This window comes from Accipiter gentilis, chromosome 18 (genome assembly GCF_929443795.1).
Source record: "Accipiter gentilis chromosome 18, bAccGen1.1, whole genome shotgun sequence".
Lineage (NCBI taxonomy): Eukaryota > Metazoa > Chordata > Aves > Accipitriformes > Accipitridae > Astur > Astur gentilis.
The window spans coordinates 25,062,936-25,086,541 of NC_064897.1; the positions used below are offsets into that span (position 1 = coordinate 25,062,936).

General features: G+C 44.0%; 2 protein-coding genes across 4 annotated transcripts in view; one reads left to right on the forward strand and one right to left on the reverse strand.

The window, feature by feature from the left end:
• Nucleotides 1–6,967, forward strand: part of TIMP3 (TIMP metallopeptidase inhibitor 3) — a 39,486-nt gene extending 32,519 nt beyond the window's left edge. Inside the window, exons 3-5 of the mRNA XM_049822566.1 lie at nt 823–934; nt 1,596–1,717; nt 2,354–6,967. Of these exons, the coding sequence (XP_049678523.1) occupies nt 823–934; nt 1,596–1,717; nt 2,354–2,551 (432 nt within the window). The 3' untranslated portion in view covers nt 2,552–6,967. The remainder of the gene's footprint in view (nt 1–822; nt 935–1,595; nt 1,718–2,353) is intronic.
• SYN3 (synapsin III) overlaps nt 1–23,606 on the reverse strand; it is a 264,723-nt gene that overhangs the window by 126,737 nt on the left and 114,380 nt on the right. For all 3 annotated transcript variants that reach the window (XM_049822562.1, XM_049822561.1, XM_049822560.1), the window contains 2 exons: nt 16,478–16,634; nt 9,971–10,060 (listed from right to left, as the gene is read on the reverse strand). In XM_049822562.1, the coding sequence (XP_049678519.1) occupies nt 9,971–10,060; nt 16,478–16,634 (247 nt within the window). The remainder of the gene's footprint in view (nt 1–9,970; nt 10,061–16,477; nt 16,635–23,606) is intronic.

Consider the following 23,606-nt stretch of genomic DNA (forward strand, 5'->3'; position numbering starts at 1 on the left):
TGGGCATGAGTTTCCCTAAACTGTAGCGTAAGGTCAGGTCAGATAGGGACACATGCTAATTTCTGACTGAATCCAACTGCCTCTATATCTTTGGGTTCATATTTCAATTAAACTGAACTGTAAGAAAGATTATGAAAAAGGAGAAGGAGTGTAGAGGAATTATGTATACATGATATTTTCTTTATGGCGCCCGTCAGTACTGGGCTAATTTTAGGGGATGGAGTAGGATTCTATTTCTGCATCCATTTAGTTAGAGAAACATTAAATCCTTGCTGAGGTCAGCAGGGGTTGTGTATGCTAGGTGTTTGAGAAGGAGGTGTCTGGCTTGATGACTTAGATCAAGCGCCAAAGGTTTGAAAGTCTTAGAGCAGCAACACTGGAAAATAGGGTCATTGTTTAAAAGAAAAACCCCTTAGTTCAGAAGAAATTGTTTAAATCACATGAAGGAGAAAGATTCCAAACTTGAACTAATTTAATTTCTCCCTAATTATGAGCTATATATGGGAAAAAATTGTTCAGGATGTTGGCAGAGCTTGCAGTGTTGGCGCTTTGCTCACTCAGTGCCACTGGAACTAATGCGAGTGGGGAAAAGTGGTCCCTGTGCTGAATTGCAATGGCTTGTTAGCAGGTGCGTGTTCTGCTTTACCAGCAGATCTGGTGGGGCGACTTCCATCAGAGTCCAGATAGTGCCATTAGTCCTTCACCCTTGTAAACACTAAAAGTTCACTGCTTGCCACCACAGTCTAGGAATGTAGGTTGTAAAGAATCAAAGTGAAAGTTGTCATCTTAGGATGATGTAAAGCATTTTTATTCTTTCTTTAGATGTACAGGGGCTTCCAGATAATGCCACATGTTCAGTACATCTACACAGAAGCCTCTGAGAGTCTTTGTGGAGTCAAGCTGGAGGTCAACAAGTACCAATATCTGATTACAGGTAAGGACAGTGTCCTTCATGATCAAAACATCTTCTGTTCTATACATACACCTGCTAAGGACATGGGCAGGTGTGTAGACAGCTCCATATGCAGCTTCCCAGGTGTTAAGACTCCTTAATGCTGAGAGTCTTTTCACTCTCCAGATTTCCTTCTCTTTCCTAAAGTATCTCTTACACCCAGCGATGTTGTGACAAATATGCTGTATGACAGTCCACAGCTGTCAATTCATACCTGAGCTGGCATGTCTGTCACAGGGAACTGGTTGCTACTCAGCTGCGCCAGAAATGGAAGATACCTTTTGGAATGAGCAGGAGGAATGCAGGCTGCTGAGATGGGGGATGCAAGGAGACAGAGGTGTGACAGTTGCCAAGTCTTATTTCTAGTGAAGGTGTCAATTCACTTTGCTCTGTTGTTGAGAGGAGCTTGACAGCGTTAGTCACCTGCATGTTGTTGCTGGTGCTTACAGCTGGCACAACACTCCTAACTTGCAGAAGTGCTGTAATCTTGCTGGCCAGAGATTCCTGAACCAGTTAATAAAAAGAAAGCAGTTGCTGAGCAGTGACTGAAGCCAAACATATTGAGAGCATTAGCGATCTCAGGAAACGAGAAAAGTGCTGGAGCTGAGAAGTGCTAACTTGTGACCATGTCTCTGTTTTCAAGGCCGCGTGTATGAAGGGAAGGTTTACACTGGCCTGTGCAACTGGTATGAGAAATGGGACCGGCTGACTCTGTCCCAGCGTAAAGGACTGAATCATCGTTATCATCTGGGCTGTGGATGCAAGGTATGTGTGTCTCTAATTAGGTGGCATTAAGACATTCAAACCCTAGAATTCAGTTTCCCCTGGCTGGTAATATCAATGATGCTGGTGAACAGTCAGGAAGAGAAAAGGAGGACAACAATTTTTACAGGGAAAAAGTAAAGCTCAGCTTTAGTGTTGAGACCAGAGAAGAGACAATCACGTAAAAATGCAGTCTATGCCTTTTTAATGCCCTGTTGGAGTTAATTGGGGTTGGGGAAGGATCTCAGAATCCATGCAGAATCATTTACAGAGAACGAAATCAGGTACCACAGGCTTGGCAAGATATGTCCAGCTTTTTTCCTGTGTAAACATTTAGAGTGCTTAAAACCTCACAGCCTGGCACTGGCACTAAGATTTTTTGCTCATGGCCCCAGGCCTGCAAAAACATAGACACAAGCTCAACTTTTCTGTACCTGAACAGCCCTTTTGACTCTGGAATTACCTGTGTATGTAAAGCTAAGCACATGATTATATTCTTACTGAACTGAGGCTGAATTTTGGGTTAGTAAGCAAGGTTTGAGGGAGTGGAATTTTGAATCCCTTGTCTCTGGTAAAAAGGTATTTTATATAGTGTTGTTTTTCCATGTAGCCTTACCTGATTGCTTTTTACAATTGCAGATCAGGCCCTGCTACTATTTGCCCTGCTTTGCCACCTCCAAGAATGAGTGTATTTGGACAGATATGCTCTCCAACTTCGGCCACTCAGGATACCAAGCGAAGCACTATGCCTGCATCCAGAGGGTGGAAGGTTACTGCAGCTGGTATAGAGGATGGGCACCTCCAGACAAAACGATAATCAATGCCACAGATCCCTGAGTACACTATCCCTTCCTTATCTCCCCTCTCCCTTACTTGTGGCTGATCTTCCTTTGGACACTAACTCTTACCAGATCATGATGATGACAATGAAATTAGTGCCTGTTTTCATGCAAATTTTAGCACTTCGAACACTTAAAAAAGAAAAGGAAAAAAAAAAGGAAAGAAAAGAAAAAAAGTCTGTGCTACCTTACTGAATTTGTAATCACCTTTTCCATTTTTTGATACCACTCATTTTGATCAGACGACATTTGGGAGCTTACTTTTGCACACCAGAGGGAAAAATGGGAGGGAAAAAAAAAAAAAAAAGAAAAAAAAAAAGAAAAAAGATGGAGCTCTTGCTCTCTTACATGTATCATTAGCTGTAGTGATATAATCTCTATTTTTTTAGGAAAACAAAAATCTAAAAACGATGCCAATTAGGCACTGTATTCTTCTGTGCGCTGGCTTCCCGTCACCCCTCCTCATGCACTAAGTGCTGAAAATACATCAACAAATCTATTTGAAGGAAAACAGGTTTCATTAATCAGATTGGCGAATGAAACAAACTGAAAAGAAACCCAGCCTAAACTCTGGAAAAAATGACGTCCGAAAGAAATCCTCCTTTATGGGAGAGATTGGCAATGTGATTGACTCCAGCAGTGGGAGAATTCACCTGGTGTGTCTGACCACATCATCTGGTAAAAGCATTGTTGACTGATTGTCCTAGCTAATTCAGTCACAGTGTGAATGCAACAGCACATTTGAAGTTCTGGCTTTCCCCAGAACAAAAGAGAGAGTATTTTGTATTTTTGTTGTTGTTGAAAAAACAAAAGCCCCATCCCCTATGTTCAGGGAGGTAAATCCACCTACAGCAGAGCAGAAGAAGTGCTGTGCCATCCTGTTTTGAGCAGCATTGGCCCCTGAAATTTTTGCAGCTTAGCTTCAACAGCAAAACCAGCTTGTGAACACCTTGAACCAAACAGATGCAAAAATACTAACTGTAAATCAATCACATGGAAGAGGGAAAGGGGAGACTTGCTAGAGCTCTTACTATAAAAAAAGTCTATTGCCAAAATAGTGTTTTGCTGAATTAAGATGTATATACACATAATGACATAAGCTATTTTTGACAGGACGTGGAGTTTTTTTGGTGTTAAAAGAATGGTTTGATTGTGTTTTAAAGACAGAAATATTGACATTCCGAGTCAGTGAGTTGTTTTTAAGATATTGAAGCTCCAGTGTATCTGCAGTAGTGGCTACAGTCATTGTTTCCTCTGTACCTCCTTGCACCACAGTTCCTCCCCTGCAGCTACACTAGCTGCATTTGTTTATATAGTAAAAGGAAGTGTGTGGGGGGGCTAGGCAAGGAAAAGTGGTCTCCTAATAAGTGCTGGCTGGGATCATAAAATTTCAGCTGCCCAGAGGATTCCTTCTGTGTCAAGTGCTGTGTTTCCCTCTAGGCACTGTTAAGCATAGCTCTGTGCATGTGCTCATACCATGTCCTGCAGTGATGTGGGAGGAGGAGCCTTACTGTCTTGTGCTTTGCTGTTGACTGGAGAAGTTTTTTCGTTCTATTTTGTTTTTTATTAAGAAAACTATAATATAATTTTTCTTATCAAATAAAAGTATTTTAAGTTTTAATGATGGTGAAGAAGGGGTGCTGACGAAATGGGTGACTGAGTTTTGGATGGGGAGGGCTTGGGCAGGGAGAAGATTATGCTTAACTTCATTTTTGTATTATTATGGTTATTTATCTTAAGTTTCCATATATCTTCAGTTCATTCCACTTAGAAAGCAGAGCTGCCACCAGCAGGAAAAAATGTTGCAGTGATTCCAGCTTGGGGCAATACAGCATTTTACAGTCAGTGACCTCCATTACTGGAGAGTTGTTTGGGACCTCTTTTGCCAAATGGAAAGGAAAGGGTGTCTGAGATGGGCCCTGATGCATTTTTATGTTCCTTGCGTGCTACCAGAGCTCTGCCAGACGTACGTGCCCCGAAATGCCCCATTTACTAGATGAATTATTGCAGCAAAAAGAGCGTAGCTTCATTTTTAACATGAACTTTAAAGGGCATTTTCAAAGAGTTGATGTAAGAGGTGCCTAGGTCTGCTGTGTATTTTTTTTTCATCTGCTCTGAGTGTCAACGCAGCACAAAACACATTCGAAGTCTGTTGGATTTTCCTGTGATTCAGGCTTGGAACACTTAAGTCCTCTTCCCTGTGACTACTCCTAAATTATGGGTTGGAGATGAGAGGGAGAGTAGGGTGCTTCACAGCACCCATCATAGGATCAGGTGGTGGGTCAGAACGTTGCCCCTTTGGGCAGAGTACGGGGATGGGCTTTGGGCACAGTGGAGCAATCTCTGTTTGAGCTGTGCACGGCTGACAAAACCTCCGAGGGTCACTGAGGGCAGAGTGGAGCCGGCCTCGCCACCCTCACTGTTTGCATCGTGTGGAGTCAGCATCGCTGGAAATGGCCCTCCGCAAGCTCAAGGCGACTTTGCAAAGCTGACGTCGCTTTGAGCTGCAGCCACTTTTCATGGCTTTGGAAGGCTAAATGAAAATGCCCCTCGATGCAGTGAAGTGTTGATTTGAATTTTCATTAAACTGCAGCTCTGCATATTTTACCTGTCACTGATTCATTTAGCTAGCTGAGACATCACAGTATTGCACTCAAATTATTGTGAAAATATTTGCATTCTAATACTATGAGGACTTGTGTCCCTAAGTAGGATATAATGTAGCTATGTGCTTTGTAAACAACAAAACAGCAGATGCATTACCAGAAAATGAAGCATATTCCCATTTTATATTGCAGACGGTAAAATATTTCTGAGATGCAGACAGCTAGACCGGCAGGGGTGGGGGTTTGGTAGCAAATCTTTCCCCTTGCTGTGTAAAGAAACAGTTGTTAAGGCTTTTAAAAATGTGGAGGCAAAAGGAGGGGGAAGAATCCAGTAAAAATACATTTCTTTTGGGAGACTTCTTAATTTTGTTTCTGTGCATGCTATCAGGGACATACATACATTTCTTGGGCTAAGCTTTAGCTTGTGCTTGCATTCAGAACCTGACTGAAGGCTCCCTTGAAGTGGGAGGGAGCCATTAAACGGATTGAACAGGCTCTAAATCAGACTCCAAGACTTCTTCCTTCCTATCTGCTCTCCTTTCTTCTGTCTTGCTAAGTCACTTCTGCCTGCCAATGGACAAAACTCTCTCCCTCCTTACAGCAGGCCATTCAATATATGGGAACACCAGGCATGGAGATGTGAGGAGGCAGGTGTGAAATTCTCCCCAAAATGTTAGGCTATGGAGCATACCAGTGGCTTGCAGCAGCACAAATATCTTCCTGTCACCTCTGACATGCTCCTCACTTCACCCCATAACCTAAGGTCAGAGAACTGTCAATGGCACAGCTCATGTGAGCGCGACCTTTGGACATGTACAAGATGAGGGCTCCCCCCCTCCATGATTTAGATATACCAGCGTTAGTAACAGTACCTTTTAAAATGCATAGCTCATTTCTAGACTGCTGGTCTTCGCTTTCTTATTTATAAATATTTTTTCCTTATTTGCTTGAGAGTGTTTTCCCCTTTAGAATTACAGAAAATATGAAAAATACATTGAGAGTTTGGGAAAGATTGGATTAAAACTTCCTTTTCCAAAATGGAGGAGGTAGAGAGCAGGAGGACATCTGTGCATGGAGTACCTTGAATAATGCGCTCTTGTGGGAGGCTTCCCCCTCCCCTGTATGGGACAGAACTGCCATTTTAGGTCTAAATTTCCCATGTTTTGAAGAGTTACATGGCCCTTTAGGTGGGATAATTCTGAAACCTAAATATATTGCTGTATCCCATTCATACTTGGACAGAGTGAAATGCTGTCTCACGGTGATAGGAAACATACTGTTGCATTTTTTACAGTAAAGACTGTTTGAAGTAAAGGCCTCCATGGGAACAAGTTCCTATTCCTTCAGATGTCTCTGAAAGTATATCTCACTTAAAATGTATTTTATAGCTTAGAAGGACAGAACAAAATTGAGGGAACTGCAAAAATTTTTTGTCTTTTTTAGAATAAGTGGCTTTTGGGGCTACCAGTCTTGAGAAAAATCTTAAAAGTCCACTAAACGTGTGCTGCTGCTTTGCCTGTACTGGCTTTTTCTCTCTGACACTGTCTTTCCTTCATAGAGCCACTCTGCTGTTCCTGATAGTCATGGAAACTTGGGGAGGGAACCAAACCCGTGTGAAAAATCTTGTCCAGAAGGAATGTATTTGTTGCTAAATTTTCTAGCACTGTTTACAGTTTTCCTCCATGTTATTTATAAATTTTATATTCAGTGAATGTATATTGTCTTTTAAGGTAATGTTGCATAATGTTCACTTTTTATAGTGTCCTTTTATTCTAAACAGTAAAGTGGTTTTATTTCTATCACAGACATTCTGTCTCTGCTTCACTTATATTAGTTTCTGTCCACTTCAAATGTACACAAATGGATTTGCAAGTGGATTTATTCATTATTTCCTTCCCTTTCTTGATACCGTTTTATTGGGCCCAAAACAGATATTCCACCTCTGGCAATTCTTGTGCTTTGGCAAAGATCCTTCCAGCAGTCCCTCCCTTTTTTTAAGAGGTTGCTCTCTCTAAGATTTGTTATTGGGGTCATAAGCCCAGGAGAGGTGAAAAATCCCTTTTGAAGTTAATGTATCCCAGTTGTTAACTGGCCATAGGGGGTCACTACAGAGCAAGGCAGGCATTATGGCTGTCCTGTAGTACCAGTAGGGCCTTAGAAGAACAGTTCCCAGCTTGCTCTTATTTCCAGTAAACTAATCACCGGCGGGAGGGTTGAAAGGTACATGCCCATGGCAAAGGGAAGAGAGATTCATCTTTTGGATCGTTTCTGCTGTGAAGTGTCAGAGCCTTGTGTCCTCTCTTTAGGCTTACTGTTTAAGGCTGGTTAAGAATGCCTTGTCATGAGAAGGAAGCTTCAGAAAAAGCGCTTTCAATTAAATTAAAATGCTCACAAGAATGGGCCTACTGTTAGAAATTTCCTTTATCTCACTTTTTTACTTAGAGGAAAATCTCTATTCTCTACACAGATGAAAGAAGGAAACAGATTTTAAATTCTGTTCTATGTTTAATCCAAAGGTTTAGAAAGTAAGCTTTGGAGAGTTTTGGACATAGAAGGATGAGGATCTCTTATGTGAGAACTTCATTGCTTAAAGTATACCACATTGCAAAGAGGTATAACCATAACAGTAGTTATAAACACTTCCAGGGGGTCAGCCATCAAAGGACCACAGCGTCTTTTACGAGTGCTGACTGGTACAGCTTGAAAATGCCTCCAGGAAAGGGAAGAAAAAGAGTGGGAAAGGGGGATCATTATATTCCTATCTGACACAGGGAGAAGCTGATCCACAGTGGGCTAGCGACATTCACAGGTACTTGGTGGAGTGACGACTGCAATGGAGCTTGCTTGGTGTAAGCGCTTGCCTTCTCAGGCTCTCACAGACCGGGATACTGTGAAGATGCACCCAGAAAAGATCTTGAGAAGTTGGGTAGATTCATTCTGTGAGGCAGACCCCCCACCTGGAAAGGGCTGGCCTGAATTTGCCCTAATGGATTGTTGCTTGTGTAAATGTTTGGAAAGTGACTGATTTAAACCAGATTACTCAAAATTGCATGTCAACAATAGTGTTTGTGTTCAGATGAGATTATCTACACTTCAATAGGTTCCTGTTTTCTTCTGGAAGTAAGCAGTAAGCATCTGCAAATAAGCAATACCATCTCCAAGTAGGTGATCAGTTATAAAGGTGACAAATACGTGAAATTAAGATCAGTGCTCTGTTAAACCAAACTACTATGCTGGTAACAATGCATTTACATGCTGAGGAATCAAGAATCAGATTTCCAGACAAGAAATTAATGCTAAAACTGTTAGCAAATGTATTTGCAATGAAAACCTTAATCAAGCCTTCCAAAAACACCATTCCTGATGTGATGATCAGACAAAGTCACAATTGTCCTTGAAGCATTACATATGTCACAAAACCCTCTGTATAAATCAGCAGGAATTAAATGCAACAGGATTTATCAATTAATTTGTCTTAAAAGTCTGCAACAAACTGTCACATAGTGTTTAAGGACCATTCATTTCTTTATGTCTTAAATGATAATACAACTCTTACCGCAGCATTTCATGACTGTACTTAACCTTCATGACGTGCCTGTGAAGTATGGAAGTGCTGTTGCCCACACAGTTGAGAACAGAGTATTGGAACAGAGAGATGGAGGACCAGCATTTCAAGGTATTCAGGTACCTAGCGAGCACTGGTGGGATTTTTTTTCACAAAAACCTAAACGAGACTTCCTTTTTAATTTTGAAACTCCCACTAGGTGCCTGTATCCACCATCAGGTACCTACATCCTGTTAGGCATTGCAGTTGGCCCACAGTGTTGCAACAAGCGTGTGAGAAAAGAGGGGCTTGAATGTTTTTAAGCTCTAGTTTGACATCTCAACGACCCTAATCTTCAGACTGCCAATGCTGCTCGAGTTCACAATCAAGCGTGGGAAATAAGCTCAGCCAGCCAGTGGCTTGCATGGGGGGGGGGGGTCATGGTTCACACAGGGTCTCATCAAAACCTCAGCCAGGTAAGAAGAGCCACTAATTCATGGATGTAAGTTGGGAGCAAAACTTCATGAAGGACTAGTCATCCTTTTAAGCCAGGGAAAACAAGAGGCATCAACAGTTTTAAACAAAGCCACTCACTTTGCTGTGTTCTCCAGGACTACATGCACCTACGCAGATCTCTTTGGAAGGTGCCCTAAGAGTTTGGTACGGTGCCCAGTAGCCACACAGGGCACTGAGTGTTTTGTTGTTGACAGGAAGACTAGACCCCAGAGCCACTGTGCAAAGGAAGCATTACAAGCTGAAACAAACTCTTTTTCAAGAACTCCAATTTACTTTGAGTACCTAGTGAGGCTGAGTGATAGATGTTTCGTGGATGGCAACCACGTGACAGCCCAAGCAAACCGACACTGTGAAACAAACATCTCTTACGGCCCATATCCCAAATCATCAACGTATTACAAACAATTCCAGGCAGGGGAAAAAAATCTGCTTTATCTGAATAGAGTGATTCCTTGCTCTAAGGGATGAGCCTTTGTCGACCAGATTTTATGATGGATTTTTGCTTTGGTTTTGAGCCTGGTCTCAATGTTCATTTTTTCAGAGTCCATACATGACCCGGGGGAGGGCTGGGCAAGAAAGGAAAGAGGTTCCCAAGCAGTGCTTTTTTTGCATATTGCTTTTTAGCTAGTAATTCTCTGTAAGTAAAATTGAGAATCCTCCCAGCATACCCACCGCCATCTCTCGTGCCCAGCTCACATTCGTTGCTTCTCCCCCATCCATGCTGGCAACAGAAGAAAGCGAAGGTACTCACCATCTGCTTATGGCTCGGGAAGAACGTTTGCTCCACAAGGGGGAACTTCTCAGGACCCAGCGAGTTGAAGATTTTAATGAGCTGAGAGAACTTGGGGTGAGGGAGAGGGAACAAAAAACAGACACAGTGGATGTCAGTGGTTTACTGGGTAACAGGTAAGTGCTTGCAAAACGTTCTGGTACTGGTGAAGGAGGTGAGAGAAACATGTTGTTATGCCTTTCCCACCTTGCTTTCTTGACCTGAGAGCAAGAAAAATACGAAGTTGCTGTATTTACCCAGGGTCAAGCCAGCCTGTGTACACAAACCTTGGGCTAAGTGAGCACAGAAGGGGTTCAAGAGCCAGAAAGGGGGCAGTTTGGGTTTAGTTACAGACCTGCTATGAACAAGCTTTGCTTTCCAAATGTGGCTGGTGGGGGGCTCTTCTTGGTAGAGGAAAGGGCTCAGAGGAGCGAGCGCCCAGGCAAGAAATCGGTGCCCCCACTCCTGAGCAGAGACAAACTAAATCCCAGATCTCCCTCGGATCTCTGCCCCGCAGCCAAATCAAAGCAAGGCACATTTACCCATTGTGCTGAAGGGAAGGAGAATTGCTAAGGGGCAGAGATGACTAGAAGGAATTGCCAGTTCTACCTGGTTTGAGTGTTACACCAAGGAAGCATGAGCCCACCGTCAACCATAACTGATTTATTATGAACCAAGGGTCTCCCAACAGCCCCCCATGCGTGGCGGGAGAAAGGGGAGATCATCTGCTACTCCTGTCCCATCTACCAGTGAGGTCTGGGGGAGGCACCAGTCTGTGAGGATGGTATCTAGAGAAAGCAGTATGTAACATCAGTGGGGAAAGCAAGTGCTGGTATTTCACGTACAAGAGCGAACGTTTGCTGTTGTCCCCACCTGTCAGCATGACCTTCCTTCACAATTACCACCACTATCATCCCTGTTACAAACTGTTTATCATTCAGGGTTGTGCCCAGCCAGACACAAAGCTCCCCATGGTAGGACTGAGCTTTGATTTCTGTTCAGGTTCCAAAACCCCAACAAAGCATAGCAGAGCAAATTCCTGCTCCGCTTCGGCCATCTGTGAAGCAAGCAGACTATTTTGTACATCGTCTGCAGCCTCCCTGTGCAATCTATCGTTGATCGGCCCGAGAAAAACCCAAAACAATTAGAGAAACTTAATAACCATGACAGAAAATGTTGCTGAAGCAGGGTTGATGATACACCAAAGAGAGTAAGAGGTGATATATATCCCAGAAACCTTCCGGATCTCAGGAGCAACTCAGAATCTTCACAATTACACATCTACCCATCCTGCTTTCTCTCCGAAGTGGTACAGCTCCGTTACCATGGACAATGCTGAACTGGCAGTGCTGTTGGTGAAGTGGTTAGACTGGCAGCCTTGCAGAAGGGGGACTAAAGCTGAATAAGGTTAGCTTGATTATTTTCACGGATGTTAAGACAATAGGGGATTGCTCCCCAGGTAAGGATTTTTGTTCCTGATGAGCTCGTAGATGTGACTGAATTCCCCATTGATGTCCTACTTGCAAAGTAATTTAGAAACTGAATTTAGTTTCCAAGACCCCTATAATTTGGTAGAATCTAGTTAAATTAATAAAGGCCTCCAGTCTGGGCCAAGTCTCACTGTAAGTAAGTCCTTTACACAAGTTTCTTCAAAAATTCCTCATCAAAGCTAGGAAAGCCTTCCTCTTGAAGGAGGTCTTTGTGTCACCTGAGGGAGGTAACACAGAGATTAAGGGAAGGAGACAGACGTCTAGGCAACAAGGGAAGGGAAAGAAAGCCCTTTTTCTTCCCAGTAACATCAGCTGCCTAATCTTACATGTTCTGAGCACTTCTGAGTAACGGCTGAAGCCAGTAAATGTACCAAATCGCAACCCCAAGGTTACGTTGCGGGCAAAGAGAGCTACTGAAAATGTTTTCTGCTGAGTAGCTACGCTAGGGCTCCTGTCCTGGTTACTGAAGTAGTCTAAGCAAAAGCATTTCTGTGTAAGAAGTTGAAACCTCATTCCTTGGTGGAGAAGAAGTACCCCTTGGGGAGTTAAAGGGTGATATGGGTGTAAAAAAATGCAGCCAGAATGCAACAGAAATTAGGCTGCAAGGTGTGTACCAGACCCAGGCCACATGCTGAAGGGGCAGCTTTGCCAGCAGCTTTGCAGACAAATGCAAAGAATCCTTTCCGCAATCTCATAGGTCAAAATGTGGCATTTAAGAAAACCCAGAAAACATCAAGAGGTGGCATATCCCATTACTAACACCACACCCCCCATGCATCAGCAAATAGGAGAAAAACTCCCTGCGTAGAATAATTATTGTTGGCAAGGAGGGTATTGATGTTGGGAAAGGAGGACAGCTTGCTTCTCTTAACTACTTGCACTAGCCTTGCACATTGTAGAGAAGAAAAATAAAGCCCTGTTTTGACTAGCAAAGTGAGCAAAGACAGCTTAAAAGTTAAACAGAATGAGACTGAGACAAGAAGAGGAGGAAAACCACCCTGGCTGAGAGCAGCACGTGCCCCTCTCTGCACGTGCACACAGCCCTGGCGAACCATGGATGCCACGATGTTGAGACGACGTACGTTTATCCTAGGAAAACAGCTCAAACAAAATAACTGGAACAACTGTGCAGCTGACAGACAGCGTCCGGACTTGTTCCTTGGGCTTCCTTTTGAAGCATACAGCTCTCGGCTGTTGCTGAAATAGCAAGTGTTTCAGATGGACAGATGAGAGACTCAGCCATCTGGGAGCCCCCTCAATGGGCCAAGCCTGCAAAAAAGTCTGACTTTGGTATTGACCCTCATGGGACAATTCTCTTCTTTTTTCCTTTTTTTTTTTTTTTGGCAATTGTTAGGGACAAGATATTGGTAAAGAGACACCCATGATACATGGTGCAGCAACCTCTTAGGTACCTGGTAGCAGAGCTCAAGTAGCACGTCCTGGTGCGTTTCAGATGGGTAGGAATGTTACTGTCAGCCGCTCAGCTAGATATAACTGCCCCTTCCCCATTTTGGTATCAGATCTTACTTTCTGCGGTTCCACTGCTTTTAGTGAGATTGCATTCAGACTGCAAAGCAAGACACGGGGCAAGGCAATGTGGCACAGTCTGGGTTTTAAGTGGGATGCCTTGCCCGGCTGGTTGGATATCTGAGTTACTTGCAGGGAGTCTTTATAGAGAAATAAAAGATCCGTTCAGAGGATCTCAAGGCCTTTTGCATATTTTTAAGTGTCTAGGTCATCAGGGAGCCTATATCCTTGACAGTCAATAACAGCTTGGCTGGGAGTCTCTCGGACTCTGTAGATGACCGTCTTCAAGACTTTGTATTTCCTGCAGTCTTACAGATGCAAAAGCTGCCTTACAATTACAGACGTTACTGCCTGTAATACGAGTTCTACTCCGAGCATTTTTCCCACTGTATTTTGTATTGTAACTTTTATAACACAAAAATTATTGTTAGTGGTTGAAGCATTGTGTTTAGGGTGCTTGTAGCATTATTTCTCAATAGTTCTGGGATCATCTTAAAACTTAGGTTTCTTAGATGTTTCTCTGTGTGTGAGATCCCCCTGAATGTGTCTGGTTCTCTTTCAGAAATGCCTATTTCAAACTGTGCCTGTGTTTACTGCAAATTTTAACCTTTGAAGAAATTTGTGTATTGCAGTACTGGAAACCTGGCAAATGTCATTAAAAAGGGGGCTGCATGTTTGAGTACGCTCAAGCCCAAACTCAGCTGATTGTAATTAGAGTTGCTGAGAAAAAACATTGTTGCAAATTGCCAAGGAAAAACAGTCTCACTTCCACCCCCCTCCACAGAATCATAAACATTTCTATGAAATGGAAACATTTTTGGAAAAAATAAAAAGGGAGAGTGAAAAGCATGTTTCCCAGGGGTATTTAATTTCATTTCTTCATCTATCATCTCAGCTGTTTCTAGGTCCAAAAAGTTTCCAGCAATCTTTGTTAAGCAGATCCCTTATTTCAAGATGCCTGTTTTGCAATCAGAGTGGAACATGCACCAAAGTGGTCTGTCCCTATCTCTCATTTCCCAGCTATCACAAAACCAAAATTTTCTGATTCTACTGCCAGCAAAACTTTCTGTCCTCAAATGCCCCAGTGCAATCTCCACCTGAGCTTCAACCCGATAAAATTTCAGTGGTGCCAAATACCAGCTCAGATCCCATCTGAGCTCTTAGGTTACTTAGTGCGTTACAATCATTGGTTTGGGGGGTGATGTGGGTGCGGGGCAGTTGGGAAAGGAGGCATTCTGCAAACCTGGTTTAAGTGTTTACAAGTGGTTTCCTTGACTCCTCTGGGAAGGTTGTGTGAGCCAGCTGTATTCCCTGTGAGGAAAGCATGGCACAACAGGACCCAGAATAGCTAAAGCCAAGTTACTGGCAGAGACAATTTCTCCCACACTGCCTTGCCAGCCCTGCTTTTTCTTTTCTTTTTTTTCTCCACCCCCCCCCCCCCCCCATGTGCTGAGTTTGTTTGTTTTCTTTTATTTTAGATTCCTAAAAATAGACCTGTCACATCTTGAGGCCCCTGCACACCATCAGAAATGTAATTACAAGGCATGAGTTGAAAAATGTCAACTAAGCCTTAACTGACTCAACCCCCAAAATCAGATGGAATAGGCCACATGACTGTCTGCCTTCCTCAGCAAAAGCTAGTGTAAATGTGGAGGCTTTTTTGACTGGTCACTGGGGTCAACATACTCGTGTGTGTAGGAACCAATGCAAAGGTGGTGCACTGAGCCTGGTACTTGGTCCCTCTCTTCCTCCCCTTTCCGATCCCAGCAACACTCATCATTCAAATGGGGACCGAGGCCAAATATCCATCATCCACCTATACAATGACAGAAAAGTGAGATTTTTCTCACTACTCTCATTACTGCACTGCAACATTTTTGGGAAAGACAAGACCCTTCTTTTGGTCTCAAAAAAGCCCCTAAGTGTCATAAAAGAGGTGAAAACTGAGAAGACTGTGTCTATTACACTGGCACTTTTATTTGGTAAGAAATGAGTTAAATCCAACCCTGCACAGTCATGGAAATAAAAGTCTGAGACATTACAGACCTCAGCTGGACTTGAACTACCAATCAATACATGGAAGACTAATAGGATATTTATTCCAAGGAAAAAACAATAACCAAAAAGACTTAACTAGGTATCAAGGAAGACAGTTACCACTTGCTATAAACATTCCCTCTCGCCCCAAGCTACATACGTGCAATGAGTAAGGGGAATTCCTAAAAAAAGGTATCTAAAAATTTTCCATGGAGGACATATTGGAAAGTCCCATCTCCTTGTCACATCTAGATAGCTTGTAGTTCCCTGCTTTGGACCTAGAATAATGCAGGGAAATTTCCATTCTAGAAGCATCAGTGATCAGAGAGGGCACTTTGGGATGAAACTGATGGAAGACCCAGATGTGGATTCCAAAATGGTATCAGCATCTGATTTCTTCCTGCAGGTGCCTTACTCCTCTGGCTCTCCTGCTGCTGAAGTTTCTGCTGACTTAAAACTGGTCACAAAACAGGTCTGGGTACTTCTTACAAACTTTGATTTGGGGCTGAGACAAACCAGTGATAATATTTTTTAAGATTTTTCTGAGATTTCCAGGTGAACTTGACAAATTTAAAGAACAGCTGAAGGCGGGGTTCTAGTGCAAAATATCAAAACGCTGTCCTGTTCTCCCCAGGAGCTGACTCAGCCCAAGGTGCAGTCTTTCAGGCTCAACGAACCAACACTTTATGATAACCTTGTATTTCCTTCTGAAACTGCTGAAAAACTCTACACGCTTTCCCCTTTCCTTCTGCCTCTTTCCAAGGCCTTTGTCATTCTATGTACCCTTTTTTCCCCAGACCTAGTCATTGAAGAAATCATCTCTCTACTTTTCTTCCCTTTCTTTTCAGCTAATTTCCTCACAACAAAGCACCACCCAGAAAAAGTAGGAGAAGAATACAAGTGCAGGTTACACTTCCGCAAGAAATGGATAATCTTAGTCTTAGCCTGGGGCACCTGGCTACCACAAGTATATAGCCGAGAAAAGATGCTAGAAATGGCATAGTTCAGATACCCTCTGAAACAGTGAACGTTAATGTTTCTTTTAAGGTAGTTTTACTGTGTTTTGGTCAGGACAGAAATGTGCTACTATTGATCTGCTATTAATTATTGCTATTCATCTACTCTGCCTTGCAGGAAATCTAGGTGTTACTGTACCATTGGCTGTTTGTGACACATTAGAGTCTGGGACAGGTGAAATGTCCTGCTCAGGGTGAGGAAATAACACCTTGCTATTACTGGAGGTTGATAAAGAAGCACTGCTGATGGTTTTTTCCCCAGGAATTCCCAGCTGGATTCCAAGGGTTGTTCAGATGGTGGTTTTAACCTAAAGAGATGAATTCCTGTGAAACAGACTGGAAGCTGAGTTTGGCGCTTTATTGGTACCACATATCTACCTTGCAGCGTTGGCATGCAGTAGAGCGGGATCGTCACTTACCACCCAGGGCTTGCTGCAGAAGTTGTAGATGGAGTAGAGGGAGTTGACGGTGTGGATGCCGCCGTACTGGAGGCCGATGATGAGGCTGCGGAAGTCTTCTCCCAGCGCCATGCTGTAGGCATGCTGCCGGATCAGGACAAAGTCGGGCTTGAAGGACCTGGAAGAGACACGAGGAGTGACGTTTTACTTTCAAAACCACTCAGCAACACTTCTAGCCTCCCCCTGTTCCTTCTCCATCCTTCCCCTTTTCATTAAGGCATATTGCTCTCCTTTGTGCCTCTCATCACGGTTTGCTTGCGTCAGAAGGTAACAAAGCAAACAAAAAACCTCTCGTAATTAAAAAAAGGAAAAATCCAACATAGCTGCAAGTGTGAGAGTGTAGAAACAGGCCAAAGAGATTTGCTGCAGTTTCCATGTCACTCAGGCATGCACAGGAACAAGCCACAAGCGGAGCCAAGGGTCATAAATTCACTGGTGGGGGATTCTCTTTTCTTTCTAAAAGCTTGGCCGTATTTGGCAAGCTTGTTGCAATGTGCGAGGCAGATGAGAGAAAGAGTTTGTTTCCTGACGATTGAACTCGATATTGAAGCGATGCCCAGTGGGTGGGAAGATCATGAGGGATTTCAAACAGCTATCGAACACGTCCATACATTGACATACATTCCTCCTTTAATCAGTTTACTACATACGCAGCACATCCCAGGCTCTTATGGCTATGAGTCAACAAGTAAAGGGCAGGCATGGTAATGTAATTAATCAAATGAGCAGAGCCCCTCATCCAGTGCTGTGACTCATGGCGCGGACTTCCAGAATATTATTTAGCAAGACCGGAGCAGGGACTCCTATGGTTCAACAGCAGCAGCTCTCAGCAAATACACAGAAAAGTGAGGCCCTTTCTAGGTAAGCCAACAGGCGACAGATTATCTTTCAAGCAGCCAGATTTCATTCCTTGCTGACGCTGTGTCTTCTGAGCCCTTCAGGAATCTCTGGAAACAGCAGCTGGAAAGAAACTGTTCCCAAAATGGAGCTCAGCAGTTCATTCTTGAAGGCATGGAAGGGGCTTTTCCACTGAAAGAGGGGATTATTTTGTACTTTAGCAGAGGTTGCATCAAGGACATTGGAAAACTTTCCATGCTGTATTAAAGTTTTCAGAGAAATGAGCTCTGTAACCAGGTCCCATTACCTCACTACCCTCGAACATTTTCCTTGCTAAGAGACTATAATTTCTATCCTTTGGATGTATGAGCTGGAAATACTTTGGGTTTATAGCCCCTATTTATATTTCCATCATTCTGGCAGGGAAATCCGAGATAGTGACTCTGGGCCAGATTGTGGCAACAAACACTGTATACAAAACCCAGGGCAGCTTTGTTGTTTTAAAGCCGTTCATTTTGTTTGTTGGCCTTGGGCTTTTGTTATCGCCCGAGACATGGCGAGGAGCACGCTCTGCTTTTGTGATGCAAGAGGCCAAGCTTTGGAAATGTTGTGATTCCCTCCCATGGAGTATTTTTAAACCCAGGCATGTTCCCTAATGTACTTGGCACCAAAGGTGGTGCTTTCCTCCAGCGGCGAGATGCATAATGAGCATCGGGAGGGCTGCGCTATCACTCTGCAGCTGATTTATGGACCTCCCCGGTGTCAAAGGGTGTGAGGCACGCGGTCACCCCCTGCTGAGAAACAGCAAGTGAATACAAATCTTGGAAAGCTTGAGCTGCTCCATTCTGCTGGACTTGCCGTGTAGAAAGTACCCCAGAGGCAGGCACAGGTCCTCAGGGTGGATTAATCAGCTTTCTAGGACCACGACGCAATATCTGCTCTGGGTTACTAAACAGTTGCGGTGCCTGGAGGGGCAGAGCTTCAGGCGTGTGCCTCCTTCATTCAAGCTTTCTGAGGGTATGAAGAAGAAGAAAATGGTCCCCGTTACGGCTCAAATCTTTCCCCAGACTTGACTTAAGGAACAACACTTACTGGGGCTGCACGGTAATGGTTCGGACCATTGCTCTGGTGTCCGCAGAGGAAGCGGCCGTATTTGCCCTTGAACATCTCCCCCAAGCCCCCAGAATGGGGATGTGATGCTGTGGTGGGGAGGAGGCACCGCAAATGAGCACGGCCAGCTGTGGGGGGAGGACGCACAGCGGCTGGGAAACTGCCTTCAGTGGCTTTACTTCTGCCAGCCAAAAGTTTAGAAAAAAAAAAAAAAGCTCTTTTCAGATCCTGGCAAAGGAAGAATTTCTCAACTTAGAAGATGGACACAAGAACACCGAATTAATGTAGAAAAGCCTGTTCTCAAAGCCTGCATCGTGTAGGAAGGCAGGGCACTCTCTCATGCAGCAGATGAGGAGTGAATCTCTAAAGCGAAGGTGGACACTGAATCCCTGTTTTGAGCCATGGGACAATGAGGATGTTCCCATGGATACTGAGAACAAGGCAGAGGAGTGCAGGGCCTGGGACTAGCTGCAAATAAACATCGGCTGGAGAGCCCTGGAGTCTGCGAGATGTCTGTAATGGAGAAACAGAGACCAGTGGCAAAATGTGTGGCAAGGGGATAGGAAGGATAGCAGGCAGTAAAAGGGAAATGAATAGCCATGGTAGGAGTGGTGGTGTGAAAACTGAAGAACTGGGGGTACCAGTGATCTGGGGAGAAAAGAGCTTAATCGCTTCACACAAGGATTCTTGATATTTTGTAGATTACTTTTGCAAGCTACCGCTCATTCTCAGAGTGTAAAGCTTAAGCTAACATAGGGAGCCTCGGAGCTAGTATCCTAACTGTTTTCTTTGCTAGTTCAACCCAACCCAAAAACATCTCCCATGACAGAAATTTGAAATCCTTGGCAGACAGACAGGTTAGGCAGAAGTCCCACATTTGAAAGACCATTGCCAAAACCTCAGGGTGAGCCAAACTCAGTAGCACCTACTGTGCTGAGGTCCTAAGCACCCGAGTCCGGACTAGGAGAGCTATGGTAGGAGCATGGACCTTTCCTCTCCACTAGATCTGTCCAGCCAAAGTTTAGATAACCACGAGTGGTCTTGAATACAACTGTACCTAGACCCCTGCTAAAGACAGGTCATAGGAATGGGTTTGGTCACAGAAAGAATACAGGATACCCCATTCAAACATCTAACGGACAGGGAGATAGGATAGGTAAATGGAACTAAATGTAAACCACAGATTTAAAACATGTCACTAATAAGCTGTGCTCTGCATGTTGGTGCGGTGCCCTTCCTGGGCTGCATGGCAGACGCCTACCTGAAGTGGTGAATCTTCCTTAGCATGACAGCCAGGTGGATGAAGCTTCCAGGCAAAAGCTGGAGCCCATCTTTGGCCACAACCCTTCTACAGAAGCCCTTTCTCAGACCCCAGGAGCTCAGTTCTCATTTAGAATTTGGCTCCTAGCACTGCCTGGCAAATAAAGGCCACTAAAATGCATGTAGCATGTTCCCAGAGTGGCACAGAGATACAAGAATCCTTTGTTTAAAAACAAAAATAACCCAGGAGACTGGAAAAATTTCATTTTCAGTATGAAATAGCTCGTGAGCTTTCGTTTTCCTCTGGAATGGAAAGGTGCTTTCCTTAGCCCGTGTCGCCACAGGCAATGGCACGAGCCTTTCAGTGCTCCGAGTGGTGCACGGCTGAACTGGCCACCCCCCGAATGAAGCAGCCTCCCGCAGGTCCCTGTGGCTTTTCTCCCTTCGCAGTAGTTGCCTCCTCATCCCAGATGCTAGCCAAGGCACATGGCAGCCATTCAGCCTACCTCTCATCCTGGTAATTGAGATCAGCCAGCGATTACCAGAGTCAATCGCCCCTGGGTGATGACGAGTGTCTGGCTAGGAAGCTGCCAGCGCTGCAAGTCCTGAGCCTGGACTCTGGTACTGCGGTGCAGGATGCTTATTTGCATTTAAGTAACTCTTTTTCAACTTGTTCCAGTACATTTTAGCAGTGTCTTTCTTCCTCAGTGGTAAAACTATACTTTAGAGACAAACCTAAGTATAAAGCCTGGATCTAAAACACCTAATAGGAAGAGATCTGACTGCAGAATATAATTTCTTAGGTTGGACCCATCTGCCCTTAAAACTGTGACAGCATTAGCTGTCTTGGAAATAGTTTTGCCAGAAATGAGGGAATATAAAACAATTTAAGAGAATGCTGATGTTAAATATGGAAGTTAAACATCTCAGGAGGAGCAGCAGTAGCTATTCTGGTGACCATGTGTCTATCTTCTCTAATTACAAGAAGAGAATCAGCTCTGAAAAGATCATCAATAACATTTCCCTGCAGAAAGCAGGTCCCCAGCCTGCTTTGGGGTAGAGAAGATGTTGACAGCAAATCCTGCTGGGAGGTTTCATGCCTTAAAGAGATTTCTCATTTCTGCATATAGCCATAACTCTGGCTTGCTTCTTGGTCCTTCAGCTTTTCTCACTGAAGCACAAAGACCTTCAGGGGTGTGATGAAAGAATACACAAGAATTGTCAAAATACCTTTTAATGATCTCTTCCGCTGTGAATAATCACCCACAGCCAAAGGGTAGACCTGCTTTATACTTGAGCACCACGATGGGTTTAGAGAGCTTTTTGCCCATGCTGTGGGAGAAGGATGGGCTCTCCTGCTCTTTCTTAAAGAGTGCCAGTCTTACAAGACACTTCGCCCTTCATGTACCGCTCTTCCCTGGACACCGAAGATGCACATCCTCACTTCGGGTTCTGCCTACCCTCCATTATTCAAGGAGGCTTTACCCAGTTTTCTGACACTTCCCAGTGATCAACACATTTTTGACTTAAGTTTTCTTCCAAAGCCTTTCCTATCTGCTTGGCATGACACGGAGAGGAAGAAAAGTGCATAATTAAGCAATCTGATACAACAAGCTTTGCATTACTGGCAATTAATGGAGCCTTCAGGCAAGCTTCTGAGGCACAAGTCCAAGCCGTAAGTGGCTGCAGCTACCTGAGAAGTGCAATAATCCCTCCAACTATGCAGCAACTCAGGTGTCTGAGAGCTAATAGAAAATGGCATTTACAAATAGGAACAAGTTCTTTTTGTACTTTACTTGGGTGTTAATAGTATTGTTACTACATTACTGAAAAGTAAAATGAAATCTGTGACATTTTCACTCACCTATCACAATGTTTGATTTATGTTATGTTGGATGTCATAGTAAAATGGGAAATCTGCTAAAAAAAATATTTCGGTCAAAACCTCACATCATATTTTCCACAGAAAGAAGTAAACCCTGCTGAAGTTATTCAAAGAAATAATGAATGTAATTACTTATATGAATAAGGTAACACAGAGGTGGTTTTAGAGAAACAACCAAGCCACATAGAATAAAGAATGACCTCTCTTTACCAGGCTGGAGGAGAGGAGCAGGGGGTCTTTTGGGACACTGTAATAGAGAATGGCTGGGGAAAAAACATGGGGTGTTGGGGAGATTAGTGTAGCAAAAGCAGCAGGAACCAGGAATCATGGTTGCAGTAGGACCACTACCACCGTATGCAGATGAGGACACCCTGGAAGATGCTCTGATTTGTTTCTCAGCCGCAGACCAATGGGCAACAAGCCATAAAATTCCATGTCACACACTCCCTGAACTGTACGGTGGCGGTCTCCTAAGTCTGCCATCTATTTTACTTGTAAACTGCTCAGCCTTGGCAAGGAAAAGCATGTGGAACCAGACGATGCCTCAAAGCAGTAACAATCATACCTGCCAACAGCAGATTGCCTTCAAAATGCTTGTGACCCGAAGCTTTTACAGAAGATGATGCAAATTACTTTCCAATATCACAGAATAAAGTCATAGAGTAATTTAGGTCAGAGAGGATCTTTGGAAATCATCTGGACCAACACCCTGCTCATTGCACGGCTAACATTAGAGTGATGTTAGGTTGATCAGGGTCTCGTCCAGCAAAAGTTTGAATATTCCCATGGATGAAGATCACCTAGCCTCCCTGGGCACTTGTTCCAGTATTTGACTGCCCTCACTGTGGAAATTAAAAAAAAAAAAATAAAAAATTCTAATTAGAATTTCACCTGCTGCAACTTGTGTCTGTTTTTTGTTTTCCTTTCACTGCACACCTTCAACAAGAGTCTGGCTTCATTTTCTCTACACCCTCCTCTTAGTTGCCTGATGGCTGTAGGTGGATCCCCCTCAGCCTCCTCTTACAGACTGAACAAAGCCATCTCTCAGGCTCTCCTTGGATGTCTTTAGTCCAGTTCAATGAGCTTGGTGGCCTTTCACTCAACTCATTCCAGTTTGTTAATGCCTTTTTTGTACGGGGGAGCTCACAGCTGGACGCAGTACTCCAGATGTGAATAGTGTCTCGTTAGCTACACGCTTGCTAATAGCGCCCAGTGAGCTGCAAGGGCACACAGGACCTCCAAGTCCTTTTGTGCAGAGCTGCTTTCTCTCCAGCTGCCCCCCAGCAGTACTGGGGTTATTCCTCCCTCACCACAAGACTTTGCGATTGTCCTTTTTGAACTCCATGAGGTTCTGGTTGGCCCATTTCCCCAGTTTTTGAGGTCCCTCTGAACGGCAGCTCTGCCTTCTGGCACATCTTTTGCTCCCCACCCTCCAACTTGTCACCACCCACGAGCTTGTTGAGGCTGTGATCTGTCCCAACGACTCAGGCCGTTAATGAAGATCCACCTTGACCAGTACAGTGCAGGTGCAGCAGGACTTGGCCCTTCACTTCTCTGTTTGCCATTCCCGGGAAGAAGCCTTAGTAAAAACCCATGTAGAAAGGAGAAATATTAAGGCAGGATTGGAAAAAAAATAGTGCCAATCAAGACTGAAACAATCTACAACAGCCTTTTATAATTCTTGCATTCAGTCCAGGATTAACTAATTAATGAGCGCTTTAGGCCCTGGCAGCGCATTTCTTATTGGAAAGAATTACTGTAAATGCGAAAAGGGCCAGGGAGTAGTTTAGTCTCTGAGATGCTCCCCACCCTGGTCTGCTCAGAGTGACTTTTGCTTTCTGGCAGCTGCCTGCATGCCAAATGTTTTCCCAATAACTGTCAGGATTCTGCCTGCACGTCGGCTGGATGCCAGCTGCTGGGGAGGTGAAGGGGGACATTATTCATCTGGGAGATCAGTAAACCCCAAAGGGAGAAGCAGGCCTCCAAGCAGCTGTTTAG